Here is a 24,525-nt window from a genome sequence, read left to right on the forward strand (position 1 = left end):
GAGACTTTCTTGTGATTAAGGGCTGTATAAATACATTTGACTTGTCTTAACTTACTAACAAGGAAAATTAGTTTTGAATTTTTTTTCCAAACGGAAGAAAATAATTATTGGAAACCATGTTTTGTGGTGTTCTTTATTTTTTTTAAATTGGTAAACATTTGAAATACGCGCTTCCTTTTCCAATGGTCCGCTGTACTTGGAATGTGTGTTTGTTGTACATGATGATGTCATATTTGTATCTAAAGTATTTTTCACAAAACCAACATGACTTGTCAAACATCCCCGATGATGGTGGGAAAGCGGTGGTTGTTTCTCGATGAAGGATTTCCTGTGAGGCGTCACCGGTTCCTCTTTCACTTTCGCCGCCGGCCACCTCCTTTAAAGCCCTGCGTATGTTCATCCGAGGTGTGTACTCGCAACATGATGATGAACGCGCGATACTGGACTCTCCTAGCATTGGTAGTCGCCATTGAAGCCGTGCACCTGATGCCAGACGGTGCTGGTGAGTAGCACACCGTCTACTTCTTGTTTGTTTGGTGGCTTTTTGAACTAACTATATAAAGCAAATACCGGTACATTTTGTGTTTGTATCTTCCGACGATGGAAATGAATTGAATGGGAAAAAATAATAAAATACTGCCCAGAACAAATTCAAATAAATGTTTTGGGGGGGAGGAAGGAACAAAAGAAAAGTCATTATCTTAACTTATTAAAAAAGAAAGAAAACAGAAAGCTTTTCATTGTTGTTTTCAAGCCAAAATATTGTTGATAAGTAAAGAACATTAATTTGGTGTTTGCCAAACCCCAAAAAACAAACCAAAAAAATTGGGGAAATTTTTGAACCAAAATCAATGTTTTTTTTTTTTTAATTGTGAGGAGAAAAAATGATGATAAATAAAAATGTGAAAAATAATGTTTGCTTTGTTTTACACAAAAACTAACATAATTTTCATCAGAAAAACAAAAATGTATTTGTTGTTTTTAAATAAAATATACGATCAAGAAAACAAAGAAAGGCAATAGTTTTAATTTTTTAACAACAAAAACTACATTCTTGAAAGGAAAGCAAAAATATAAATTGTTTTTTTTTATAAGCAAAACGTTTTTTAAGAACAACAATATTGTTAACGGGGAAGTCAACCCAAACATATTTTTTTGAAGAATATATTTTATGCAGGCCCACTAGTTGAAACAAGGCATTCTGATAAATATTGCGTTTGTGGAATAAGAGGCTGACCCGTTTTCTGATGCTCAGCCGTGATTGGTCGTTACCCGAGCCCGGGGGGTGGGGGGTGTTTTTGTTCTCTGGCTGTAAAGAAACGATTAAAAACTGAATTATGCCCTCGCTCCCCAAAAAAATACATTCAACAACTATTAACACAACATATACAACCACATAAAGCACATCTTGGGTCTGTTTCACAAAGCAGGTTTAGTGAAATCTCAGAGTCTGCTAACCCTGAAAGGATGGAAAAGCTTTAGTTTCAAGTTAAAACATGGAGGTAACTCAAACCAAAGAAAGAGGTGTAACTCTAGCTGGTTAAAGAGAGAGAGAGGTAATTCAAGCTATCGGTCAGTATACCAAAGTAACAGATTCAATGAGCCTAAGTTGGGACCAGGTTTATCTCAATGAATCTTGAGTTTCTCTCTGTCCCTGCTTCAGAGCCCACACTCCTTTTCATTTCCTCATTCCTTCAGATCGCGCAGGCGAGTTTTGTTGTTGCATAGTTCTGACGTCTGTCATTTTAAAAATCAGAGTCAGTATGGCCTATGAGAAGTGTCTGTGCAGGCACAGTAGGTGGAGACAAATGTGACATCCTATTGATAATGATTCAGTGGATGAAGGTGCAGCATTACGAGAATTAAATGTTTGTTGTTGGATTTTTTTCAGTTTTTTTTCAGTGTACGTGGAGACAAATTTATCATGTCCTTTTGATAATCATCCCGAAGGTGCAGCATTGCTGCGGAGAGAATTAAATATGCGTCGGCAAATCAGCTGCGTAGAGATTCATTTCCAGAAAAATATCTTTTTGAGCGGTGCCATTTTACGTCACAGTCCATCATCTACATATACACAACCTAATCTGTCCGTACATTTGCAACATTACCAATCGTGGTCATGCTCTCACATCCCAGTAGATTGTGTGCTGTGCTGCGTTTCCTCACAAATGGAAGTACAATGTAGGAGATGCTGAGCACTTAAGTAAGGCAATAGGGCGGTCAGAAAATTGTCCCTCACCCTGAAACGGCTTAGTTTAAAAAGGCTTAATTATTTAACAGAACATGATATAGGTGGGCGGCACGGTGGTCGACTGGTTAGCACGTCCGCCTCACAGTTCAGAGGTCGTGGGTTCGATCCCGGCTCCGGCCTCCCTGTGTGGAGTTTGCATGTTCTCCCCGTGCCTGCGTGGGTTTTCTCCGGGCACTCCGGTCTCCTCCCACATTCCAAAAACATGCATGGTAAGTTGATTGGATACTCTAAATTGGCCCTAGGTGTGATTGTGAGTGCGGATGTTTGTCTCTGTGTGCCCTGCGATTGGCTGGCAACCAGTTCAGGGTGTCCCCAGCCTACTGCCCAAAGACAGCTGGGATAGGCTCCAGCACGCCCCGCGACCCTTGTGAGGAGAAGCAGTACAGATAATGGATGGATGGATGATATAGGTGGGAACTCATTTACAGTATGTGTGTGAAAACAGCATTATGTTGGAGATAATAAAAATTGCACTGCTAAACAGCCACTTCATTTTTACATTACAATGTTAAGCGTGATCAAAATGAGTTACCCCGATGAGATTATGCAGAGGTCTTAACTTTTTGAACAACAGCTTGAACAGTTTTCATCTGTTATATTATTGTGAGTGGGGTGAAAAACGCAGCCCTCCTCTTCTCTGTTGCCATGGTGACTCGTAGAATCAGGGCTCCATTGATGCTGTCTTTTCATTGTTGTGGCGCACGCGCTTAACTCCATGTGAACTGAGTAAACTGATTCAAATCAGCTGTTCTGGAACCAGAAACTCAGTTTCCGGTCTCAGAGTAGATCAACTCAGAGTTCAGGATTTAACTCAGAGTTTGTTGAACCTGCTTTGTGAAACAGATCCGTGCAGTGCCAGAGTAAAATGAGATGCCTTTTATCTCCTTCACAATGTTCTTTTTCACCTTGTTGCACAAGGCTGGAATGGCTGTTTGGGGATTGCTTTTTTTTAAGAGTCTACAGTTACTATAGGTTCAAAGTAGAAGAATGATCACAGGAAATGTGTTCACAGTGTTATTATTGTCATTATTATTGCTGTTGACTGTGTATTATTATTTTTAAAACAAATGTTAATCCCCTGTATAGGATAAGCGGTTTGGAAGATGACACATGACAAATGTTAATCAGAAATATATCTATTTTTATATATGTTAGCACTGTATCGTGACAGGCAGAAAAATCGAATGCTCTTCCGTAGCAAAAGGTACAATCATCTTAGAAGAAGTCATTGCTCCCGGCAAATACGTATTAGATCAGTTTTGTTTTCAATTAGACAAGCCCAGATTTTACACACTAAGTATTCTAAGTCAGTGCATTTCAAACTTTTTTGAGTCAAGGCACATTTCTTTCGTGAAAAAATCCCGCGGCACACCACCAGCTGAAATTGTGCTTAAAAAAAGCTTATTTTAACAATTTAAGTGTTATAATGTTTATATAAGCATTTTTTAACATTGAAGAATGACGTTATATTATAACGTCTTGAATAGGAATTAAATAAACACAAAGAAAAATATTTTATAATGTTTCATATTGTGTGCCCTGCGATTGGCTGGCAACCAATTCAGGGTGTCCCCCGCCTACTGCCCAAAGACAGCTGGGATAGGCTCCAGCACGCCCGCGACCCTTATGAGGATAAGCGGTATGGATAATGAATGAATGAATGAATGTTTCATATTGATACTTGGTGTGAAACATGGGCCTGTTTGGATAAACATGCGTCACTAATTTGCTTGTCTCTAAACAAAGACAAGTAGCTACCAGCTTCTGCTGCTGCTGCTACCTGCTGGTATGGAAGAGTACTACAATGTAGCAAAGACATGATTACGCTGCCAGGTGCTAGACCGCACAGGCGTACAAATTAGATAATTTCCCACGGCACACCTGACAATATCTCGCGGCACACTGGTGTGGCACACAGTTTGAAAAACACTGAGTGTCCCAATTTAGTCACAAAAGATTATTTATGCGCAATCTCTCCATGGCAAGATCACAATGCACCACAGATCTTGTAGTCGAAAGATACAGACTCGCCTCGCCACACTGTTCTCTCTGTCAATAGCTATCGGGACCTGGAATGGGTACGTGGGGTTGATCGCCAGTCTCTTCAAGTTCACGGGGGAACTTGAAGGCTTAATGTCAGAAAACTTTGACCAATTTTTCAAGTCCCCAAATACATGTCAAATTTTCACTCATCTAGTCGATATAGTAATTGTAATAGGGTCAAAGTAAAAACAATCATTATATCTGACTTGAAAAGAGCTTTAGACTGGATTAGATTTAAACATTGAACTTCAGAGCTGTGAGGTAGATGTGCCAACCATTTGCATACCACGTTGCTCAAAAAATTCATCCATCCATTATCTATACCGCTTCTCCACACAACGGTCGCAGGCATGCTGGACCTTATCCCAGCTGTCTTTGGGCAGTAGGCGGGGGACACCCTGAATTGGTTGCTAGCCAATCACAGGGCACACAGAGACAAACAAACATCCACACTCACAAGGGAGGCTTGAGCCAGGATTGAACCCACGACCTCTGAACTGTGAGGCGGACGTGCTAACCAGTCGCCCACCGTGCCGCCCTCAAAAAAAATCATTCTAATGTAAAAGATACTATATTTGGCTGCAGATATATTACATTTCTTTTGTCAGATCCTCCCTTCCAACTCAGCGTGCATTGCTGGTGTGCAAATTATCCCAACGTCACCTTCTGCTCTTGGGCGGAGCCCCCACACTCCGAGCCCCTGCGCTACATCGCCTCCTACAGGTACAATTGTGTCAATACTGCAACAACAACAGTTCAATTTTGTGGTTTGCAGTGTACCGAAACAAGTGTCCAGTGAGTCAGTCTTCATGCGTTCAAGTTTTTTTGTGTGTGCGCATTTCAGTGAGGGACGCCAGCCATCAATCAGCAAGCCCTGTCATTTGACTCCTCCCGCCTCCTCCTTTTCTTCATCATCTTCATCATCATCACCACCATCATCATCGTCATCATCTTATTCTTCCGAGCGGGTACCAACTTTCATTCACTTTCCTCAATCACGCAAAAAATCTATCAATCCCCCCGAAATGAAAATCAGAATCACATTTATTGGTAAGTAAATGTAAAAGTACGTAAAAAAACACAAAGAATTTGTCTTTCTAGTTACGACATGTCCAAAGAAACAAATAGTGACCAACAGAGGGAGACAGAACGGGAAGGCTGGCGGTTCACTGTTTAGCGCCATGAAATCTTGGAAGGAAACGATAGAGGAGGGGAGTGGAAAAAAAGACAGACTCTAACCATTCTCCTTGAAGGGGAGCATGGCTTCAGCCTGGAAGAAAAAAAAACCTCAGCGCATACATGTAATAAGACCTTACAACAGAACTCCAAGACATGCACATGTGGAAGAAGGGTAAAAAAGCGTGACCCCCCAGGTGGCCTGTCTAGCAGCCAAGCCGCTTCAGGCTGGAGCATTGGTAGTGCACCCGGGGCCATCACGGGGAGGTGTGTGGGAAAGCCAACGAAGGCAGTGAAGTGTCAGTGATGTGCATGTGTTGTGCGGAGTAGTAGTAGTGAGTTGTTTAAGCGTAAAGTATGTGTCGATGTCCCTGCCACCACCTTAAAATATATCATCTCCAGAGCTGGGCACTTTTTTGCCCGTCCGGCCGCGACCCTCCACCCTTGACCTGGGTACCCTTCCGGCCGCGACCCCCCGGCCATATTCATAAACATTGTCAGCCACCGCCCCGTTCAGGGATCATCTGATCAAATCCATGGTTAGATTTTCTGAAGAAATGCAGCAGGAGGCTGGGCTAATAGTTAAGACGAGACGATGCATGAGACGAGCAGAAGCAGAAGCGTCTGCCTCCAAACAGAAAGTACTGTATTGGCAGTTAGAATATTGGCAGTATTGGCGATTTGAAAGGACACGTAAACAAGCTCAAAAATCCAAATATGCTCTTATTTGGATTTTTTAAAACCTGAATAAGACTCCTGGGTTTCCCCTTTTCTAACCTGAATATTTGGTCATATAAACGCAATCAGGTTACCTCCTTTGAACGGGGCATTGGTTTGTGTTCTGCAGATACTCTATCCGCAAGGAATCAAAATGGATCGAATTTTTCCATTCTAAAATATAGCGCGATATGTATGTCTGTCCGAAGATTTCTTCCTGCAGCGCCTCATTTGATTGGACTTTCACAATATTTCAACTAACTTTGTATAGCACCATTATACAGAGCTGGGCATTTGACTACAAATTGATCATCCGTTATTCGTCATCCGTCTGCTGCGTGGGTTCCCTTCCGTCGTCTGTCATTCGCCTTTTTCGGGAAGAAGGGAAAAAAGGGCGTATGATATATAATCGAATGGAAACAGGGGCGTTACCAGAAAAATCAAAATCAAAATCAAATCAACTTTTATTTGTTTAGCCCAAATCACAACAACAGTTATCTCAATTAAGGAGAAAACATAACACGTTTTAAGGTGCCCTACACTGGATTTCGACCTACTTGAGCACCCCCGGTAAGACTAATGCCCAACCACACCTGGCATCCTGGTAACACCACTGAATGGAAATGCCACTTAATCAAACAAAATCGAATCATTCCACTTTAAAATCAAAATCAAATCAAAATCGTATTGGATCCCATGTATCGAGATATGTATCGAATTGTATATATAAACATATGTATAGATAAAGACACATATAATTTGGAAAATGGAAACATTAAGGTTTAATATACATGAGTAATTATAAAATCATTTTTAAAACATTGTTAAACAGAAGAGCAATGAAAAATTGCAAAAATTCTTATTTTTAAAATCCCTTACTCAATCATTTAGCATGACAATCTACAAATGTAGCAGTTCTTTTTAATATTACTTAATAGATATATTTTGAGAGAAACAGAAAAAAAAAGAAATAATAAGATGTAAAATAAAAAACCCCATTGACGCAATGAAGTAAATGAACTTCCGTTTATATGAAAGCGAAGCTGGATGAAGGAATAAAGTTACGTATTGAAATATTTTTTCTCCCATTTTTTGCAGCTGTGGCACTGCCACCTGCCCGACTTGAAGCTGCTGACCAATTACGTCATCAACGTGACCACACTGTCTTCTACTGGAAGCAGCAATTTTCATCTCAGCAGCTTCATGCTGGAGGACGTTGGTAAGATAACCATAATGATCACATTATACCACTAGGAAATTTTTGCGGATCATTTAAACGGGACTGCTGACACTCGCAAGTCCAAAAGCCACAATTGCAAAGGCTTTGTGGCGAGGTGGACTTTCCCTATAGAATTATTCGAACATTTATTGTGAATATTTTCAATGGATTGAAAAAAGTATAGAATGTGTTGAAAAATTGGAACACTTTGCTTTTATTTAGAAAATGTGAAGTTTTGGAACAGGAGGTAAACAATTGAAAGTTTAAGGTTTGAATTGGTCAAGAAATGTGGAAATTAGAGGCCAATCCCCCTAAAATTTTAATTTGGGGGATTTATTTATTTATTTCTTTGGGTGGGGGGGGGGGGGGTTGGGGGGGGGGGACAATTGAAACAGGATTAAAATGAAAAGCTTGAAGTTGCAATGGTTTGAATCGGTCAAGACATGCAGAAATTAGAGAAAATATTAAAGAAATCTTAATTTGTGCTTTATTTAGATTAAACATGAGTTGTAACACGTTCTGCTCTGACCAAACAATCAGATGCTGACTTCAACAGGGGCCAGCACTCTGGCCCTGTGAGGATGAATTTGAAATCTGATTGGTTAAAGCAACAGTCGTGGCTAATATAGTTGAAGTTACGAGTCTGAGTCATGAAATCTGCTTGGCAAAATTGAAGTTTACTTGTAGTTTAATGCTAACATACCTGCACATTGAAATATGTCATAGATTGGCTAATTAAACTAGCATTGATGCAGGTACTTTAGCCATCTCTGGGGGCGGCCATTTTGTCTTCTGTCGACTGAAAATGACATCACAGCTGCTCACAACGACCAATCACGGCTCAGATTCAGAAAACAGGTCAGCCGTGATTGGTCGTTGTAAGCAGTTGTGATGTCACTTTCAATCAACAGAAGACAAAATGGCCGCCCTCCTAGAAATGGCTAAAAACAAGTGAATTTTGCTGCTTAACTTATATTCCACAAACGCAAAATTCAACTAGTGGGCCTGCTGGGAACATAAAATATGTTTGGGTTGACTTCCGCTTTAAACAATTTACATTTGAAAACAAGTGCAACACATGCAAACAGACAATATAATACTCACAGGCATATTCTATTTATCCTTTGTGAAGAACGACTAACATTACCGCTTACATTAGTTGAAATGGTCTTCTGTGTTTCATCATCAAATCTACATACAGTATATAGTGCATGTACTTACCGGTACATACTGTCTGTATGTATGGTAATGCCCCCTGGTGGCCAAGGCATGCACACCAGACACAGAATGCCCACTGAATTAATGCATGATTCATGTTTATATTTATGTTTATTTACTGGCTATTTTTTGCGGTCAGTTTGAATCACTGTATATTTTCATAAAGTAAAAGAGTGTTGAGTGTTTTTTAAACTCTATTAAAAAACACTACAATTTTGTTATTTGTGTTTCTTGGGGGGGGGGGGGGGGCGGCACGGTGGTCGACTGGTTAGCACGTCCGCCTCACAGTTCAGAGGTCGTGGGTTCGATCCCGGCTCCGGCCTCCCTGTGTGGAGTTTGCATGTTCTCCCCGTGCCTGCGTGGGTTTTCTCCGGGCACTCCGGTTTCCTCCCACATTCCAAAAACATGCATGGTAAGTTGATTGGATACTCTAAATTGCCCCTAGGTGTGATTGTGAGTGCGGATGTTTGTCTCTGTGTGCCCTGCGATTGGCTGGCAACCAGTTCAGGGTGTCCCCCGCCTACTGCCCAAAGACAGCTGGGATAGGCTCCAGCACGCCCCGCGACCCTTGTGAGGAGAAGCGGTACAGATAATGGATGGATGTGTTTCTTGGGAGCTGGAACAGATTAATGGCATTTTCATTCATTTTAAATGGGCACTACTGTTGTAAATGTAGGTCACCTGCTCACCACTGATATTTTGCAACGGTGTCTTTTATTTGCAGTGAAACCCGACCCCCCAGTGGATGTCAAGGTGTCGCCCCGCCACACCAGCAACGTGTTCATAGAGTGGTCTGCCCCTCTGACATGGACTCACCTGGACATGGCACCCCTCAAGTACCAGATCATGTACCAGTGGGACCACAAAGGCCAAGCCAAGTCTGTCAGTGTATGTTCTAAGCCCACAGTTCCATTCAGATCATTTTTATTTGTATTAATTATTGTAATACATAATATATAAATATTAATAATTTGTATCTATACTGTACTGTAGATAGATAATACTGTAGATATATTTTCTTGATCCATACAGTATAGATAGATAGATAGATAGATAGATAGATAGAGCGGCGGCACGGTGGTCGACTGGTTAGCACGTCTGCCTCACAGTTCAGAGGTCGTGGGTTCGATCCCAGCTCCGGCCTCCCTGTGTGGAGTTTGCATGTTCTCCCCGTGCCTGCGTGGGTTTTCTCCGGGCACTCTGGTTTCCTCCCACATTCCAAAAACATGCATGGTAAGTTGATTGGATACTCTAAATTGCCCATAGGTGTGATTGTGAGTGCGGATGTTTGTCTCTGTGTGCCCTGCGATTGGCTGGCAACCAGTTCAGGGTGTCCCCCGCCTACTGCCCAAAGACAGCTGGGATAGGCTCCAGCACGCCCCGCGACCCTTGTGAGGAGAAGCGGTACAGATAATGGATGGATGGATAGATAGATAGATGGATAGAATTTTAAGTTAGCCTATAATGGGATACCAATATGTCTTTAATGACTATGGTTTAATTTTTTAAAAAACTATTGCAAGCCCAATAATAAACCGCCACTGTTTTTGTACCCTTGCTGATTGTGACCTTCTGGTTCCTGCAGCTGGGTCCGTTGGAGAGCACCAGCTTGGAGCTGAAGGGTCTAAACCCAGGAAGGAAGTACGTGTTTCAAGTGTGCGCTATGGACCTGCTGGGTCTGGGCCAGTGGAGTATCTGGAGCTCACCGGTCACCTTCACCTTACCCACAATTAAAACTCCATAAGTCCAGTTGTTAGGTTGTTGTTAAGATTTGTTGAATGTGTTTGCTATTTATTGTAAAACAGTGTTCCTTGAGATACAAGTTTAATTTGTTCAGTGAACATGCTCATAACTTCAAACATTATCTCAAATCATCTTTTTCCATTGAAATAAAGGGAAATGCCACTAATTGATTACAGCTTGCTCCCCAAAACAACACATTTATTCAAGTAAACAGTTTTTGTCACAATGAGTCAATTAAATGTGCCACTGTGTTGCACTTTGTGGTGTACCTGCCTTGTCCTAGTGTAAGTCAGACTCACCAATATACTTTTTGTTTGTCTCAACTCCTCTCAGTTCATCAGTACGGTAATAACATTAATGCTTCTTTGAAGAGAATAAAGAATATATGACTAGGTGTACTTTTATATTATCTCCCTGTGTTTTGCTACACTGTTTTGAGTTCAAGCCATTGTTCATCCAACACTAGAACGCCCAGAAGCCTGTCATTTGACTATTTCTGCTTTGCATTTGACTATGTCACCCCGCCATACCCCCTGCTGCTTTGGCAGGTAATGGCTTATTTACAAATTAAAGTAATCTACTTGTAGCCAGCAGAGTTGTTTGTCAAATATCACCCAGATTTGTTGTTCAATAGTTTTTGTAAAAAAAGTTGTAAAAAATCCTGGGCGTTCTAATTAAATGGTTATAGTGCTGCTAGCTACACAGATGCTTTTTTGCGTGGTTGTTTTCAATGTGGTTGTTTTAATATTTAGTTTGACAATAAACTTCAACTGGGAGTGGCAATTGTTCAAAAAAGACTCTTTTTGAGCCTCTTTTTGAACAATTGTTCACTATTTGCCAAACAGCTGCACGGCAAAGCAAAAAAATCGACCCTACGATGGCTTGTATTGAGTCACCCGTCTCACCAGTGTAAAGTTGCTTGCTTCTACTTATTTTCAACATTGTTATATTTGCTTGCATAAAATGCAGACCTACCTGTATCACCTAAAAAAGAGGGTGGGCCTTGCTGCGCTCAGTCACACTATTTTTGACATTTTTCAGTATTTTTTTCCCCCTTTTTTTGTAAATATTCACTGTGTTGCACTTTGGAAGGTTTGCACAATAAATTACACGTTAAGGAGAACCCTGCAACACTTGTCAGCCAACCACAGTCAAAATGACTGTTTTCTATTAGAACAGAAAGGCACATTTTTGTTATAAAACGTTTATAGACGGGTGAATGAATGAATGCACAAATAAACAAATTAATTAATGTGCTAAAAGAGCTGAACGGGATCTTGACAGATTTCTGACGGGGCTAGTCCCGGCGTAGCACATTGCATGCTGGAGACTGATCAAAACTGCAAATATGGCATGAGAGAAACTGCATGTAAGCTGCTAATTTCCTCATTCTCTCATAAGTGATCCATGGAGAGGCTAATCGTGATATTTTCAGAGGTGCAAGCGGGCATAAGTAGAGATGTCCACATATATTTTGGTGCTGATTGATCGCCGTTTTTGGACAATGATATTGAATGGACAAATAGTGTCCGGGTCCTCTGGTGACTCCCACCAAGACCTGGGAAGAGGGAGGGGGGCATGGCTATATAGCTGACTAGAAAGGTGCGTTTTGAGAGTAGTTAGGTATTTACTATTTTCTCCAAAACATCCATCCATCCATCCATTATCTGTACCGCTTCTCCTCACAAGGGTCGCGGGGTGTGCTGGAGCCTATCCCAGCTGTCTTTGGGCAGTAGGCGGGGGACACCCTGAACTGGTTGCCAGCCAATCGCAGGGCACACAGAGACAAACATCCGCACTCACAATCACACCTAGGGGCAATTTAGAGTATCCAATCAACTTACCATGCATGTTTTTGGAATGTGGGAGGAAACCGGAGTGCCCGGAGAAAACCCACGCAGGCACGGGGAGAACATGCAAACTCCACACAGGGAGGCCGGAGCCGGGATCGAACCCACGACTTCTGAACTGTGAGGCGGACGTGCTAACCAGTCGACCACCGTGTCGCCTTCTCCAAAACAATTTGATAAAATTTAAAATGCAAGCTAATATCATTTTCCTGATCAAAAAATACATAAAGAGGGGTTTTGAATGAAAAATGGGCCATCCCAGCCGAATGATCTCTTAATGAAACATCAACAGTGTTTGCTAGTATTTGCTACTGCTAGCAAAAAATATGGTTTAAAGTTTAAATCCATTTAATTGATTGAAATTTTATTTAGTGTCTGGAAAATGTAAGAAACAAGAACTCTTCCATCCATCCATCCATTATCCAAACGAATCCAGCCAAAATGCAAATGCTTCACTTATGGACAGCCAAAGCCTCTTTCTCAAGCTTTCTGCCATTTGGTTTGTATCATCAAAACTGCCTCAGTCCTAGAGATGACTTAGGTAGATAGGGGTTTCCGATTCTAATAAGTGTTGTGATTGGCCAAGGACATGGGAAGAGAGGCAGGATGATGCAGCCCTAAAATTCATCCATCCATTATCGATACCGCTTATCCTCACAAGGGTCGCGGGCGTGCTGGAGCCTATCCCAGCTGTCTTCGGGCAGTAGGCGGGGGACACCCTGAGTTGGTTGCCAGCCTATCGCAGGGCACACAAAGACAAACATCCGCACTCATAATCACACCTAGGGGCAATTTAGAGAGTCAAATCAACTTACCATGCATGTTTTTGGAATATGGGAGTACCCGGAGAAAACCCACGCAGGCGCGGGGAGAAAATGCAAACTCCACACAGGGAGGCCGATCGAACCCACGCCCTCTGAACTGTGAGGCAGACGTGCTAACCAGTAGACGACCGTGCCACCCAGCCCCAGAATTATTTAGGCATTAGTCTATGTGCAAACATTAAATTAACCCCCCCCCCCCCCCCACATGTTCCAAAATCCCATCTACGCCCCTGTGTCCAGATGTCGGTGAAACATTACAAGAGTGCGTTCACTTTTATTTTTAAATTGATCCCACGTATTTCTGAGTCTGAGAGAGCATTTGATTTTATTTTGAAATGCAACCCAGCACTTCCTGCTTGACTGCATGTGGAGCTAGTAGTGCATGAGGGTCTGACATTGCATGGGTGCAACCCGACTATTGTAGGGAAAAAAGAACAGGTCGGTTCGTACTCGCACCAGCTGGGTGGGAGTAATTGAAAGCTGCTCGCGGCCACGACGCCGGTGTAAACGTTAGCTGCTCGGGTTTGGGAAAATGTCATTTGTGATGAGGAGAGATATTTGAACATCCGCTAGGATTCGGACGCGGGGAATAAGGAGGAAGGAACACGGCGTTGTACGGTTGCGCGTGATAAATCGGTGAGTGAGCAGTTATACTCTACGTTAGCGTGTTAGCTAACACTGCTGGTGTTTTCTGTTTTGGGATTAGGGAGCTAGCTCATGCTAGCTGCTAACCAGAACGCGGATAAAGTCGCTGGAGATTATCCGGTCTAAAGAGTAGAGTACACTGTCTTGCCTCTCACCAAGCGCCTGTGTGAGAGACATTCAGATGCTTCAAATGTCAGTAAAGTGCTTCTCAGCTCGGTACATTTATTCGATTTTGTTCGATGGAGAAACTAGAATTGAAACTCGTTGCGCTTGTGTCTGCTGTGACGGGTCTATTTGAACTGTGATATCTGGGTTTGTGTGTGTGCAATGCTAGCATTTAATGATAAGCCTTCCAAGTGGATCACACATACCTGCTTCTATTCTTAGTTGCACTCTTAATCTATCTGAAACTCTGTAGACCAAGAAGTGTTGCAAGTGATGTCACCAATCAGCTGTTGTCAACGTTTGTTTGCAAAGTGTGTTATATTCTATTATTAATGTTTCATCCCTGCATCAATTATTAATTTGAGTAACCAAATGCTATGTTTTCTTAGTGTGTACAATAGTTTTAGGAAGGGTGGACAGGGTATCCACCTTAATTTTGTTCACAGTTGGACATTATTATTATTACGATTATTCTTATCCATGACGTTCACTATTCACGAGTTAGGGACCGTCCACAAATTTGTCATAAAAAATTTGGGTGTCATAAATTGACCAAAAAAAAAATCAATAATCAGTTAATTAACATTTTGTCATTCTGATTCCTGCAGTAGATGGCAAAGGGAGGCATCTAACTACTATACCGCAAATGCTTTGTTTTATAGGTCGTTTTAGAGAAGTTGGAGCCAATTCAAGGACCAATATCAGTTCTAAATTCAAATTCAAGTAAAACACCTTTTCTCATTCTGATTGCTGTAGTAGATGGCAAAGGGGGGCCTCTAACTACTACACCTCAAATTTTCGTCATACAGTTCATTTTGGAGAAGTTGTTTGAGGCCTCACTTTGCCATCTACTACAGTAATCAGAATGAGAAAAAAGTGTTTGACTTGATTTTTGGTGAATATTTTTGCCAATACATTTTGATATTGGTCCTTGAATTGGCTCTTCTTTTAACTTCTTTAAAATTACCTATATGACGAAAACTTGAGGCGTACTAGTTAGAGGTCTTCCTTTGCCATCTACGACAGGCATCAGATTGAGGATAAGTGTTTTACTTGGTTTTTTGTGAATATTTTTGCCAATACAGGTTGATATTGGTCCTTGAATTGGTTTCCAACTTCTCGAAAGTAACCTATATAACGGAAATTTGAGGTGTAGTAGTTAGATGCCTCCCTTTGCCACCTACTACAGCAATCAAAATGACAAAATGTTAATTAACTGACTTTTGGTAAACATTTTTGTCAAATTATGACACCCTCGAAAATGAAATTTGTGGACGGTCTCTAACTCATGAATGTCAAACGTCAAGCCAACTTTTTCTCGCTACGTGAAATAGGTGTGCGACTTCCGATATAGTAAAGCCACTGTTTGGCCCAATCCCAATACCCGCACTTGCAGCCTTGTGCCCTTCTAATGTAGCTGTTATTGGAGCCATAGATACGGTATGCAAAGATAATGACTAGCCCTTGCCTACGACGACATTACGCTTCTATGGGCAAAGTGTTTTTCATGTTTGTGGCTGTCACAAAAAAAAAAAAAAAAAAATCCAGGATGCATTTTCTGTATTGATAGCACTCGCTTAGGCGATGACAAAAAAGTAAGCTTCACGAAAATCGGTTGTGAAATAAACAAGTTATGACTTATTTTCAATGCACACGCATTGCCTTTGATGGCCAGCACCATGCCTGTGAGCTGGGCTCCTACTTATCACTACAGTTGCAGCACTTGTTCCTTTTGTATCAAGATAATTGCTTGCTGATCACTGAAGTGAGACAAAGTGGTTCACTAGCGTTCACATTAGCATTAGCATTTAGCTTTGTTGTGCTGTCGGTCAGCGCAAGTAAAAGCAATCGATTGCCATGACGAGTGGCCAACGGTCGCTGTCTGGGCCTGTACCGGACATTCGGTTTTGGTCGGTGTTATCAACAGTCAGTCTTGTATTTCTTTTTTTAATGACTTACGGCTTAGCACTCAGCGCTACAATATTCAACTGTGGTATTCGACATGATGTCATGATTTGTTCTTTGTGAGTTTTCTTCTTCTTCCTTTTAAAGAGAAAGTCAACCCAAACATATTTTTTTGAAGAATATCTTCTTGACGGACCCAATAGTTGAAACATTCTGATAAATATTGTGTTTGTGGAATAAGAGTTAATCCACCCGTTTTAGCCATTGATGGGGGCGGACATTTTGTCACTTCTGTCGACTGAAATGGTCTTTCACTTGCATAGCGCTTTTCCACCTATAAAGGCACTCAAAGCCTTCGCACTGAGTTCACGTTCACCTACTGATGGCGCAGCATCAGGAGCAACTAAATGATATCCCAGTTGCTCAGGGCTCAGGTAACGAACAATCACAGCTCACCTGTTTTCTGAAGCTGAGCCATGATTGGTTGTTGTCTGAGCCCTGAGCAACTGCGATGTCATTTTCATTCGACAGAAGTGACAACATGGCTGCCCCCTGAGATGGCTAAGAACAGGTGGATTTTGCTGCTTAACTCATATTTCACAAAACCAGAATGCCTTGTTTCAACTAGTGAGCCTGCGTAGAACATGTTCTTGAAAAAAATATGTTTGGGTTGACTTCCCTCTAAGTCATATACGTCATTACATGAGTGCCACCCAGTGTTCTGATTGCGATACCACAGTTGAATTAAACGGTAACTAAAGAGCAAGGATGACAAACTTGTTGCCAAAACTTTGGTTAAAAGTTAGGTATTCCTAAATGTTACTTGAAGCAATGCTGTATTCAATTTAATTTTTTGCACCTCACTGTATTCCTTGAAAAGAAGTTGTATATCATATTTTGACCAGGAAATGCTGTGGGCTTTGTAAATGCCATCATATAGCAGGGGATCTGTGAAAATAAATGTGATTTGTTGACATCCACAGGCTAGGGGTGTTATCTTGAAGTTTCATTGAACTTATTTTTGGTTGCTAGGTGAAGGCGATGGAGCAGCAGCGACAGAGAGCTCTATCCACATCAGGAGAATCACTGTACGCTGTGCTGGGAGTGGATAAGAATGCTACTACAGAGGAAATCAAGAAATGTTACAGGTGATCTGTCTGTTTCCAATACAAGAGAGAGCTATTGATTCTGTGTTGTCATTGACATTCAGGCCCCAGTTCTATCTTGTTTTTAAACTCTTTCAATGCCAGCCGTTTTAAAAAAAAGAAGAAACTATAGATTGCCAGCCAATTCTGACTGATCTTTCAAGACTCGCAGAATATTGTTTTTTTTTATGACGATGTCACACAGAAATTACCAAATGAAAGATTCTCTTCTTTTTTCACAAAAAAAAGTTTGTTTCTACCTGTTACAGAACATGGTTTGTTTTTACCCAAATCACCTATTTTGGACCAAAAAAACCACAAATAACAATCTTTTGTGATAAAATATATTTTGTGCACCACGGTGACTTTGATGCTAGTAATTTTTGCTTTAGTGATGCCTCAAACCTCTGAACAATATTCCCTTATAAAATACACAAACAATGAAAACGTGCTTTTGATGGCAAACTAATGTATTTAACAAGTAAACACCAGTGTTAACAATTTTACAGTTCACAAACTTCTACATTTTGTATTTTCTCTCTTTTGTGACACTCTTTGCAGTAAATTTAACATGCCAACACTTTGATCAATTGTAAGCTGCTTGTAACGGTCAAATTTCCAAAGATCTGCTCTGTTCACGAGCTTCCGCATTGCTTTGATACTCGGTGATCTCATCCAAAAGAGATGTAATGGGCACCCCTGGTATAAACGCTTGTGCTACTTTATTAATATGTGCACACACATCAGGCCTGGAAAAAGTCCCTATGTTTGAGGTTTATTGTGGTGTTTAAAAAACGAAATCAATTTCCAATGTGTCCGTTCCCCTCATTCCAGTTCCCCAACGTGGCCAGGGCTGCAAGGGCTCCTTGACTTTAATATTTGACGGACTTGAAACCACAACTGGTAGATGTATTGTAGGCCCTAATTCAAATCACTACATACAACCGCATAGCTTTGTCCAGAACCTATAGCGCCACTGTCGTAGCCCTTTGAAATTCCACCTGGCAGTTTTACCTGAACGAAAGGTGCACCAAACTAAATTTGATGCTGTACTTGAACCATTTGGAGTATCGGCAAGGTTTTGGTCTCTTTTTGAAGATAACACTTTAAATTTTTCTCCTCAACTGAACAGAAGTGCTACTGGCACTGAATTATGGAAGCTTGAATACATAGGCCGTGGGTCGTCCGTGGGTCGGCCTTCTTTTATGGGGAAAGGGTTAAACCCTGGTTGCTCGCCTGTCCATCACAGAATGGTCGTGATTTGGGTTTGAGGAGGAATTCATTCATTGGCAGTTGCAAGAAGGTCTGCTATGTGAACCACTATGGGGTCAAAGAAAGCAAAGTATTGTGTTGGCTTTTATTATTTGAATTGTCTTTCATTTTTGTTTGCAGGAAACTGGCATTAAAATTTCATCCAGATAAGAATCCCGACAATCCAGACGCAGCCGAGAAATTCAAAGAGATAAACAACGCTCATTCCATCTTGAGCGATAGCACCAAGAAGAACATCTATGACAAATATGGCTCCCTGGGCCTCTATGTGGCCGAGCAGTTTGGAGAGGAGAACGTCAACACCTACTTTGTTCTGTCCAGCTGGTGGGCCAAGGTAAAGCCTTGCTGGATGTGACTTTTTGTGGCTAGTGCAACAATGTCACAGGCATACTGTCGCGATCCACTTTAAATTACAGACGCTATCTTACTTATAAACATTCAAGTTATGAATTCAAATTCGGACATGCGCACAGTAATGCGTTGGTTAAAAAAAAAATGCTTGGTCCAGATTTTTTTAGTGGCCGGGTTTACTTTCAGCCTTTTTTTTGTCATTGTGATTTAAATCATTTCAATTGAAGATCTCTGGTCAACTGTCAACATATGAGATTGGTCTCTGCAAACATCACATGTTTTGATTGTATTCGTATGAAGAACATATGCTGCTCATAACAGCAGAAACTTTTTTTTTTTTCAACATGCAACATAACCAGTTGGTCCTGCAACCATACATTTTATTCCTTTTTACTAAGCCAGTTGCTCAGACATACAAGATTATGAACATTTTCAGGTGATAAAGAAGCTCTCCTCTTGTGCAGAATATGACCAGCAAGAGAAAATAATCTTTCAGAGGGAATGAATGTTGCAGGTGTGGCAAAGTACTTCTGTGCATAGCAGGTCAGCCTGCCGTGTGAATCTGCAACTCTGAACTTTTTATTTTTTATTTTTTGTTTTGCGAACTCCAAACCAATGTTCTGTGTTTCCGCATGGACATTTGTTGCGGCTGATGACTTCTAGCAACAAATTATAAATCCAGGAATTATACCAAATTAATTTTATTCTTTCAATATTCAAAGTCAAAGTTTTGTCATTACTGCAAAGCAAAGCTGGTGTCGCTCGGAGACGGGGCTCACGGGAACACGGGAATGTACACGCGTGACTACGAATAGGTCAGTCCGGCCACCACTTCACTGGGAAGGCTAAAGTGGGATTCCCCAAATAATCAATGGAATAATCGAGAGGAGAATTGAGTCCAAAAAGATTTGTTTGTGACATCCCTCCAATAAATACATTATCAGCAACATTAAATCAGGAATACAATATTTAAAACACTTTAACCTCCAAAACAAAAACGAATAAAACAATATGTTTACTTTTTTTTTTTTTTTTTTTTAATCAAAATGAGGAAGTCTGGATTAATGGCAACAATGAGCACGTTTTGCCGTGCACAGCTATTCAAAATGAGGTAGTCGTTGCGATAGTTGTAAAAAGCACTCCTGACACTTGATCGGATCTGTGATGTCCAACCTGTCCAGCTTGCACATGTATCTCATTATTTGATACATGTCCTTTTCATCAAAAACACACTTGAATTCACCTGGACGGAATGTCGTCTGATGAATAATAATTTTCTCACTGCTCTGCATTGTAAATCCTTCACCTGCCACCATGGTTGTGTAAGCAAATCGGTGCAGCAATCAGTCAGATGACGTGCGGAGCTCCCTGCACACATGCTGCCAGTGAGAGTTCCGCTGCCGTCTACTGTCTAGTAGTACAATTACACTTACCTAGGACGACAGAAAAAAAAAAGCATATTCTCCAAGGTCACACTCGCCCCACCCACTAATTGAGAAGGACTGCTGTTGAGGCATCCGTTTGAGAGATGTACATTGGTCTTCAGTGTCTTGTATCGTGTGTCCCCCACAGGCATTGTTTGTCTTCTGCTGCTTGTCCACCGGTTGTTACTTCTGCTGCTGCCTTTGCTGCTGCTGCAACTGCTGCTGCGGAAAATGCAAACCTCGGCCACCCATGGACCAGGAGCCCGATTTCTATGTGTCCCCTGAGGACCTGGAGGCCCAGATGACGGCCGACGAGAGAGGTGAGCAATGCCTACAACGCTTGGATGAAGAAGAGAGGACCTTCGCTCTGCATCATAACACAGTGTGTGCACTGTCTCCTGCAGATGGAAGCAACGAGCCCATCATGATGCAGCCGTCCTCTGCCTCAGAAACCACGCAGCTCACCGCTGAGACCCACCAAAGCTACCGGACTGACACATATTAGAAAGACATACACACGCATATGCACACCCACACACACACACGCGCGCACTTCTACCTCCATGGGTTCTTCATGTTCCATAATCGGTTTGTCATTCATTTGTTCCATTTTCAGTTGCAAATTTTATTAAACAATTTTATTTGATTTTTAGTCTAAGAGACAAATGAAAAATTGCCATAGGGCAGACTGATTTTAATAGAGTATTTAATTGGTTGGGTTTCTGAAACCCAAAAGTTTGGTAATAAGCATCAATGAAGATACGTTATTTTGTAATCTGCCGCAATTAATCCAGACCATGACCATGATCCATTACAGGATCCATCAGCCATTATTTAATTACATATTGTTCTGAAGAACAAAATAGGAGCAAGTTTTTCTGTCTGATAGCATTGTTTTCAATTTGTTCACGTCCAAATGGAACACCACATATGGACCAGTGGAATTTGTGCAAATTACTTGTACACCGTCATTTGTATTCTTCTTTCCACCTTTGTGCAATGATACGCCAGGAACTGCAAACTGTATGTCTTGGTTTTGGCCCCGGTATGGTGGCAATAGACAGGGCAGGAGGAAGTAATCAACAAATCACTACACTGATATTTTAATTCTTCTTTCAACCATTGCACAGTGACCCGAAGGAACTGTGTTTATAGTCTGTCAATTGGGGGGTGTGGCCCTTGGTTATGATTATTTAGGTCATGTGATGGTCATGAACTGTGAGACATGAGCCAAAATGGCCTTCCTACACGCAGTCTGTCCGGCCTCCCCCATAGGCTTGGTACACACGCAAGGGTTTTCAAAATCTTTAAAGATGTTTTTTTCAGACCGCTCACATAAAGATAGAAAATCAGGGATTGAACTGCTTGGGTTGTATTGTGTGTGGTCCGCTCCAATAATCTCAGCACAGAACACCACACACTTCCAAGGTTTTGTTCTGCGGTCTTTTGAGGCAGGGCTCCTGCATGATCACACTTGAGCTCACTAACAAAGACGAGCAGACGCTTCCGGGTACGCACGTACGATGGTTGCCGAGTGTCTCCGAAGAAAACTGGAGGCGGGAGCGTTAAGATGGCGATGTCGGCAAGAAATTCTTGCTATGGAAAATAATTCCTGCTGTCAACTGAAATGACTCGAGAGTAGTTTGCTTTCCCCACACACCTGAAGATTTTTGGTCATAAATATTGAACACATTTAGTATTTAAGATTGTTGACCCTGACCTGTTTTGGATCGAATTATCAGGACACATCCACGCTTGAAGGGTTAATCTTATAGTACAATCTTTAGAAGACATAATATGGTTGAGTATTTGGCGGTCTTTGTTGGGAAGAGGCAAAATAGGGACGGAAACAGCCTCATTGTCTTTGAGTGTACCTGGCCTTAGGGATAGGATGAGGATTATGACCACCCAAGAGGGGATAAGAGTAGAGCCACTCGTCCTCCGCATGGAGAGGAGCGATGAAGTAGCTCAGGCTCTGTTTAGGGGGCCTCCTGGACGCCTCCCTGTTGTGGCTTTCCAGGCACGTCCCATGGGGGGGAGTCCACAGGGAAGAACGTGGACACACTGGAGAGAATGTCTCCCAGTGGCCTTGGGTACCTATTGGGTACTGGACTGGGGAAAGGAAGTTTGGGACCTGGGTCATACCGAAGGAGATGAATGATTGGATGGATTAGAGCCAACACTACTGTGTCTTTGAACAACTCAGAGTTGATCCAGCTGCTTTTGCTGTGTGTCACATGATCAATGAACACAAGTGGCCCAGTGCCACAGGCAGCCATCACACTGCCTCCGCCATGTTTTCGAGGCTTTGGATTATGAGATTTAACAGGCCTTCTCCATATTCTTTTCTTTTTTGATCAGAGGTCAGGAAGCTTTTAGGGCAAAGAGGGCCATAATAGACACACTTAAAAATGTATTGCTGTGAGAGCCGTATCATGTTTTTTAACACTGTATACAAGTAACACATGCATTTTTAAGCAAGACCAAAACATTTGGAGTATAATAAGTCTCTGAAAGTATTCTTGTTAATAACGTTGTTATACTGAAGCTAATCAATAATAAATCAAATACTCCTTACCTTTTACATTACTTGTATTGCTACATGGCTTTGCTGTTGTTTTTGTAGTCTGGTTGATAAATTGTGAGGGTTAAGCTTCATGCAGGCGGTGAGGTTTCCATCTGTCAACCGTTTTTTTGGGGGGGGTTTTTGCCACGTTTACATGGAGCCATGTATTCCAATTAGAAAAGATCCGAATGACCAATCGGAATGAAAATGCTCCATATAAACACCCCAATCCGACTAAAAAGGCAGAATCCGAATGGAATTTAATTCAGATTCGCAGGGTGGTATATTCCTTGTACCAATCCGAACAAGCGTCTTGTAAACAGTTCAATCGGAATGGCCAGGCGTTCGGTCTGCGCATGCTGTGTCTTGATGTAACTGCGTAGTGATGTCGTTGTATATGCAGTTTAAAATGGCAGTGTCTTACCACATCACGCGATCTATCAAGATGGATTTCATCCATCTATTTAGCACAGTATTCATGATGGTTTTAACACTTTTATTAAAGCAGCATCTTGATAAAAACAAGTTACCAGTACTCTAAAACAAGTTCTCGCGTCGCAGATGAGCTCTTGTAAGACGCTGCCATTTTAAAGTGTGTGTACAACGACGTCACTACACAATTACATCAAGACAGAACATGCGCAGAGCGGACACAGCCTGGCTATTCCGATTGAACCGTTTACATGATGCTCGTTTGGATTGGCAAAAGGAATATACCACCCCTGTGTATCCAAATGAAACCCCATTTGGATTCTGCCTTTTTATTCCGATTGGGATGTTTATATGGAGCATTTTCATTCTGATTGGTCTTTCGGATCCTTTCTAATCAGAATAGATGGCTCCGTGTAAACCCGGCTTTAACATGGTCGTAGGTTGGTCATGATGTTTTTTAGATGGGATGCTTACTTAAAGTTAAAAACATGCTCAATGCAGCAACGCACAAGTTTTGACAATCAGCTGGTCGAGGTTGAGGCTGGTTGAGTTTTTTTATTTTTATTTCTGTCTGCTGTGTTTACTCACCAGCTCTGCTTGATGTCATGCAAGTACGTATTTCCAAATCTTCATTCTGTGACTTGAATTTGCTTACTCACGTCTGAGGCCTTCAGGTCAGCAAAACGTCTATGTCAAAATCTCTGGAGACACCAGGGATGTAACTCAGGTCAGCTTTGGCCACAGTAGACTCGTGGATGAGTGATGAACTTAAAAGGATGTGGCCTCACGAAATTTTGCAAAGCGTGCTTTGAATGACTGAAGGAGATTAGATTAGATTAAGATAGATGGCACTTGGAGACCAAAATGTTGAACAGGGTTACTTGCTGTGCACGCATCTTTAAATTCTCTCAGCTTTGCAAAGTCTAGAAAATTACCTATTTCAATATCTGTGATGGAGTCACAGTGTGTTTTCAAATGCAAACGAGGCTTGTTGATGGGATAAGAAGACTGGGATTCCAGTGCCTTGCATTTTCAAATTGAGCTTGTTCAGATGCTCAGCCATGTCAATGAGATGGTAAAACATCAGTAGCCATTCTATGTTAACCAGTTCTGGATGCTCGAGGTTTTTCATTTCAGGAACAGTCCGGATTTTGCTCAGGCAAGCCGCAAAACGGCTGATCACATTCCCTCTTAACAACCAACGCACATTTGTGTGCAAAAGCAGCCTTGGATAATTATTTGCAACTTCATCCAGCGGTGTTTACAACTGGCGATGATTTAGAGCTGAGGCAGGAATACATTTGAAGAAGACTTCAATGAAAATTTAGGATTGGTCTATTTTCTTGTGCACAAAGAAGCGCTACAAATCCTCAGTTTTTCCCCACCATACACGAAGCACCATAAGTACTCACTGAAATGAGTTTTTCATCTGTAGATTTTTTTTCCTTTAACGAACTCAATGAACGACTTGAATAACTCCTCTCCACTTGATTTGCCATCGTGATGGTACAATCGTGAACAGTTCTTTCTGACAGAGGCATGTCTTTTATTTGTTTGATTATTTGAGCTTCATCTGAAA

At 41.5% G+C, this 24,525-nt stretch overlaps 2 protein-coding genes across 4 annotated transcripts; both read left to right on the forward strand.

The window, feature by feature from the left end:
• The first annotated feature begins 420 nt into the window (after nucleotides 1-420).
• On the forward strand, nucleotides 421-10,771 carry LOC147152452 (interleukin-27 subunit beta-like). Its single transcript, XM_086044070.1, has 6 exons — nucleotides 421-502; nucleotides 4,903-5,017; nucleotides 5,139-5,262; nucleotides 7,286-7,406; nucleotides 9,349-9,512; nucleotides 10,210-10,771. Exons 1-6 carry the CDS (start codon nucleotides 421-423, stop codon nucleotides 10,366-10,368), a joined length of 765 nt encoding a protein of 254 aa, XP_085900196.1. The 3' UTR covers nucleotides 10,369-10,771.
• Nucleotides 10,772-13,385: 2,614 nt separating this feature from the next.
• LOC147152453 (dnaJ homolog subfamily C member 5-like) lies at nucleotides 13,386-22,532 on the forward strand. Of its 3 annotated transcripts, none has more exons than XM_086046401.1 (5): nucleotides 13,386-13,479; nucleotides 16,789-16,904; nucleotides 18,294-18,507; nucleotides 20,097-20,268; nucleotides 20,353-22,532. In XM_086046401.1, exons 2-5 carry the CDS (start codon nucleotides 16,798-16,800, stop codon nucleotides 20,451-20,453), a joined length of 594 nt encoding a protein of 197 aa, XP_085902527.1. In that variant the 5' UTR covers nucleotides 13,386-13,479; nucleotides 16,789-16,797; the 3' UTR covers nucleotides 20,454-22,532. The 3 variants fall into 3 exon arrangements, with proteins under 3 accessions (XP_085902527.1, XP_085902517.1, XP_085902537.1); XM_086046391.1 differs by having other exon boundaries at nucleotides 13,396-13,677; XM_086046411.1 differs by lacking the exon at nucleotides 13,386-13,479 and adding an exon at nucleotides 13,743-13,878.
• Nucleotides 22,533-24,525: the final 1,993 nt, after the last annotated feature.

Source organism: Filicampus tigris, chromosome 1 (genome assembly GCF_054856515.1).
Source record: "Filicampus tigris isolate MCC_2025a chromosome 1, RoL_Ftig_1.0, whole genome shotgun sequence".
Classification (NCBI taxonomy): Eukaryota; Metazoa; Chordata; class Actinopteri; order Syngnathiformes; family Syngnathidae; genus Filicampus; species Filicampus tigris.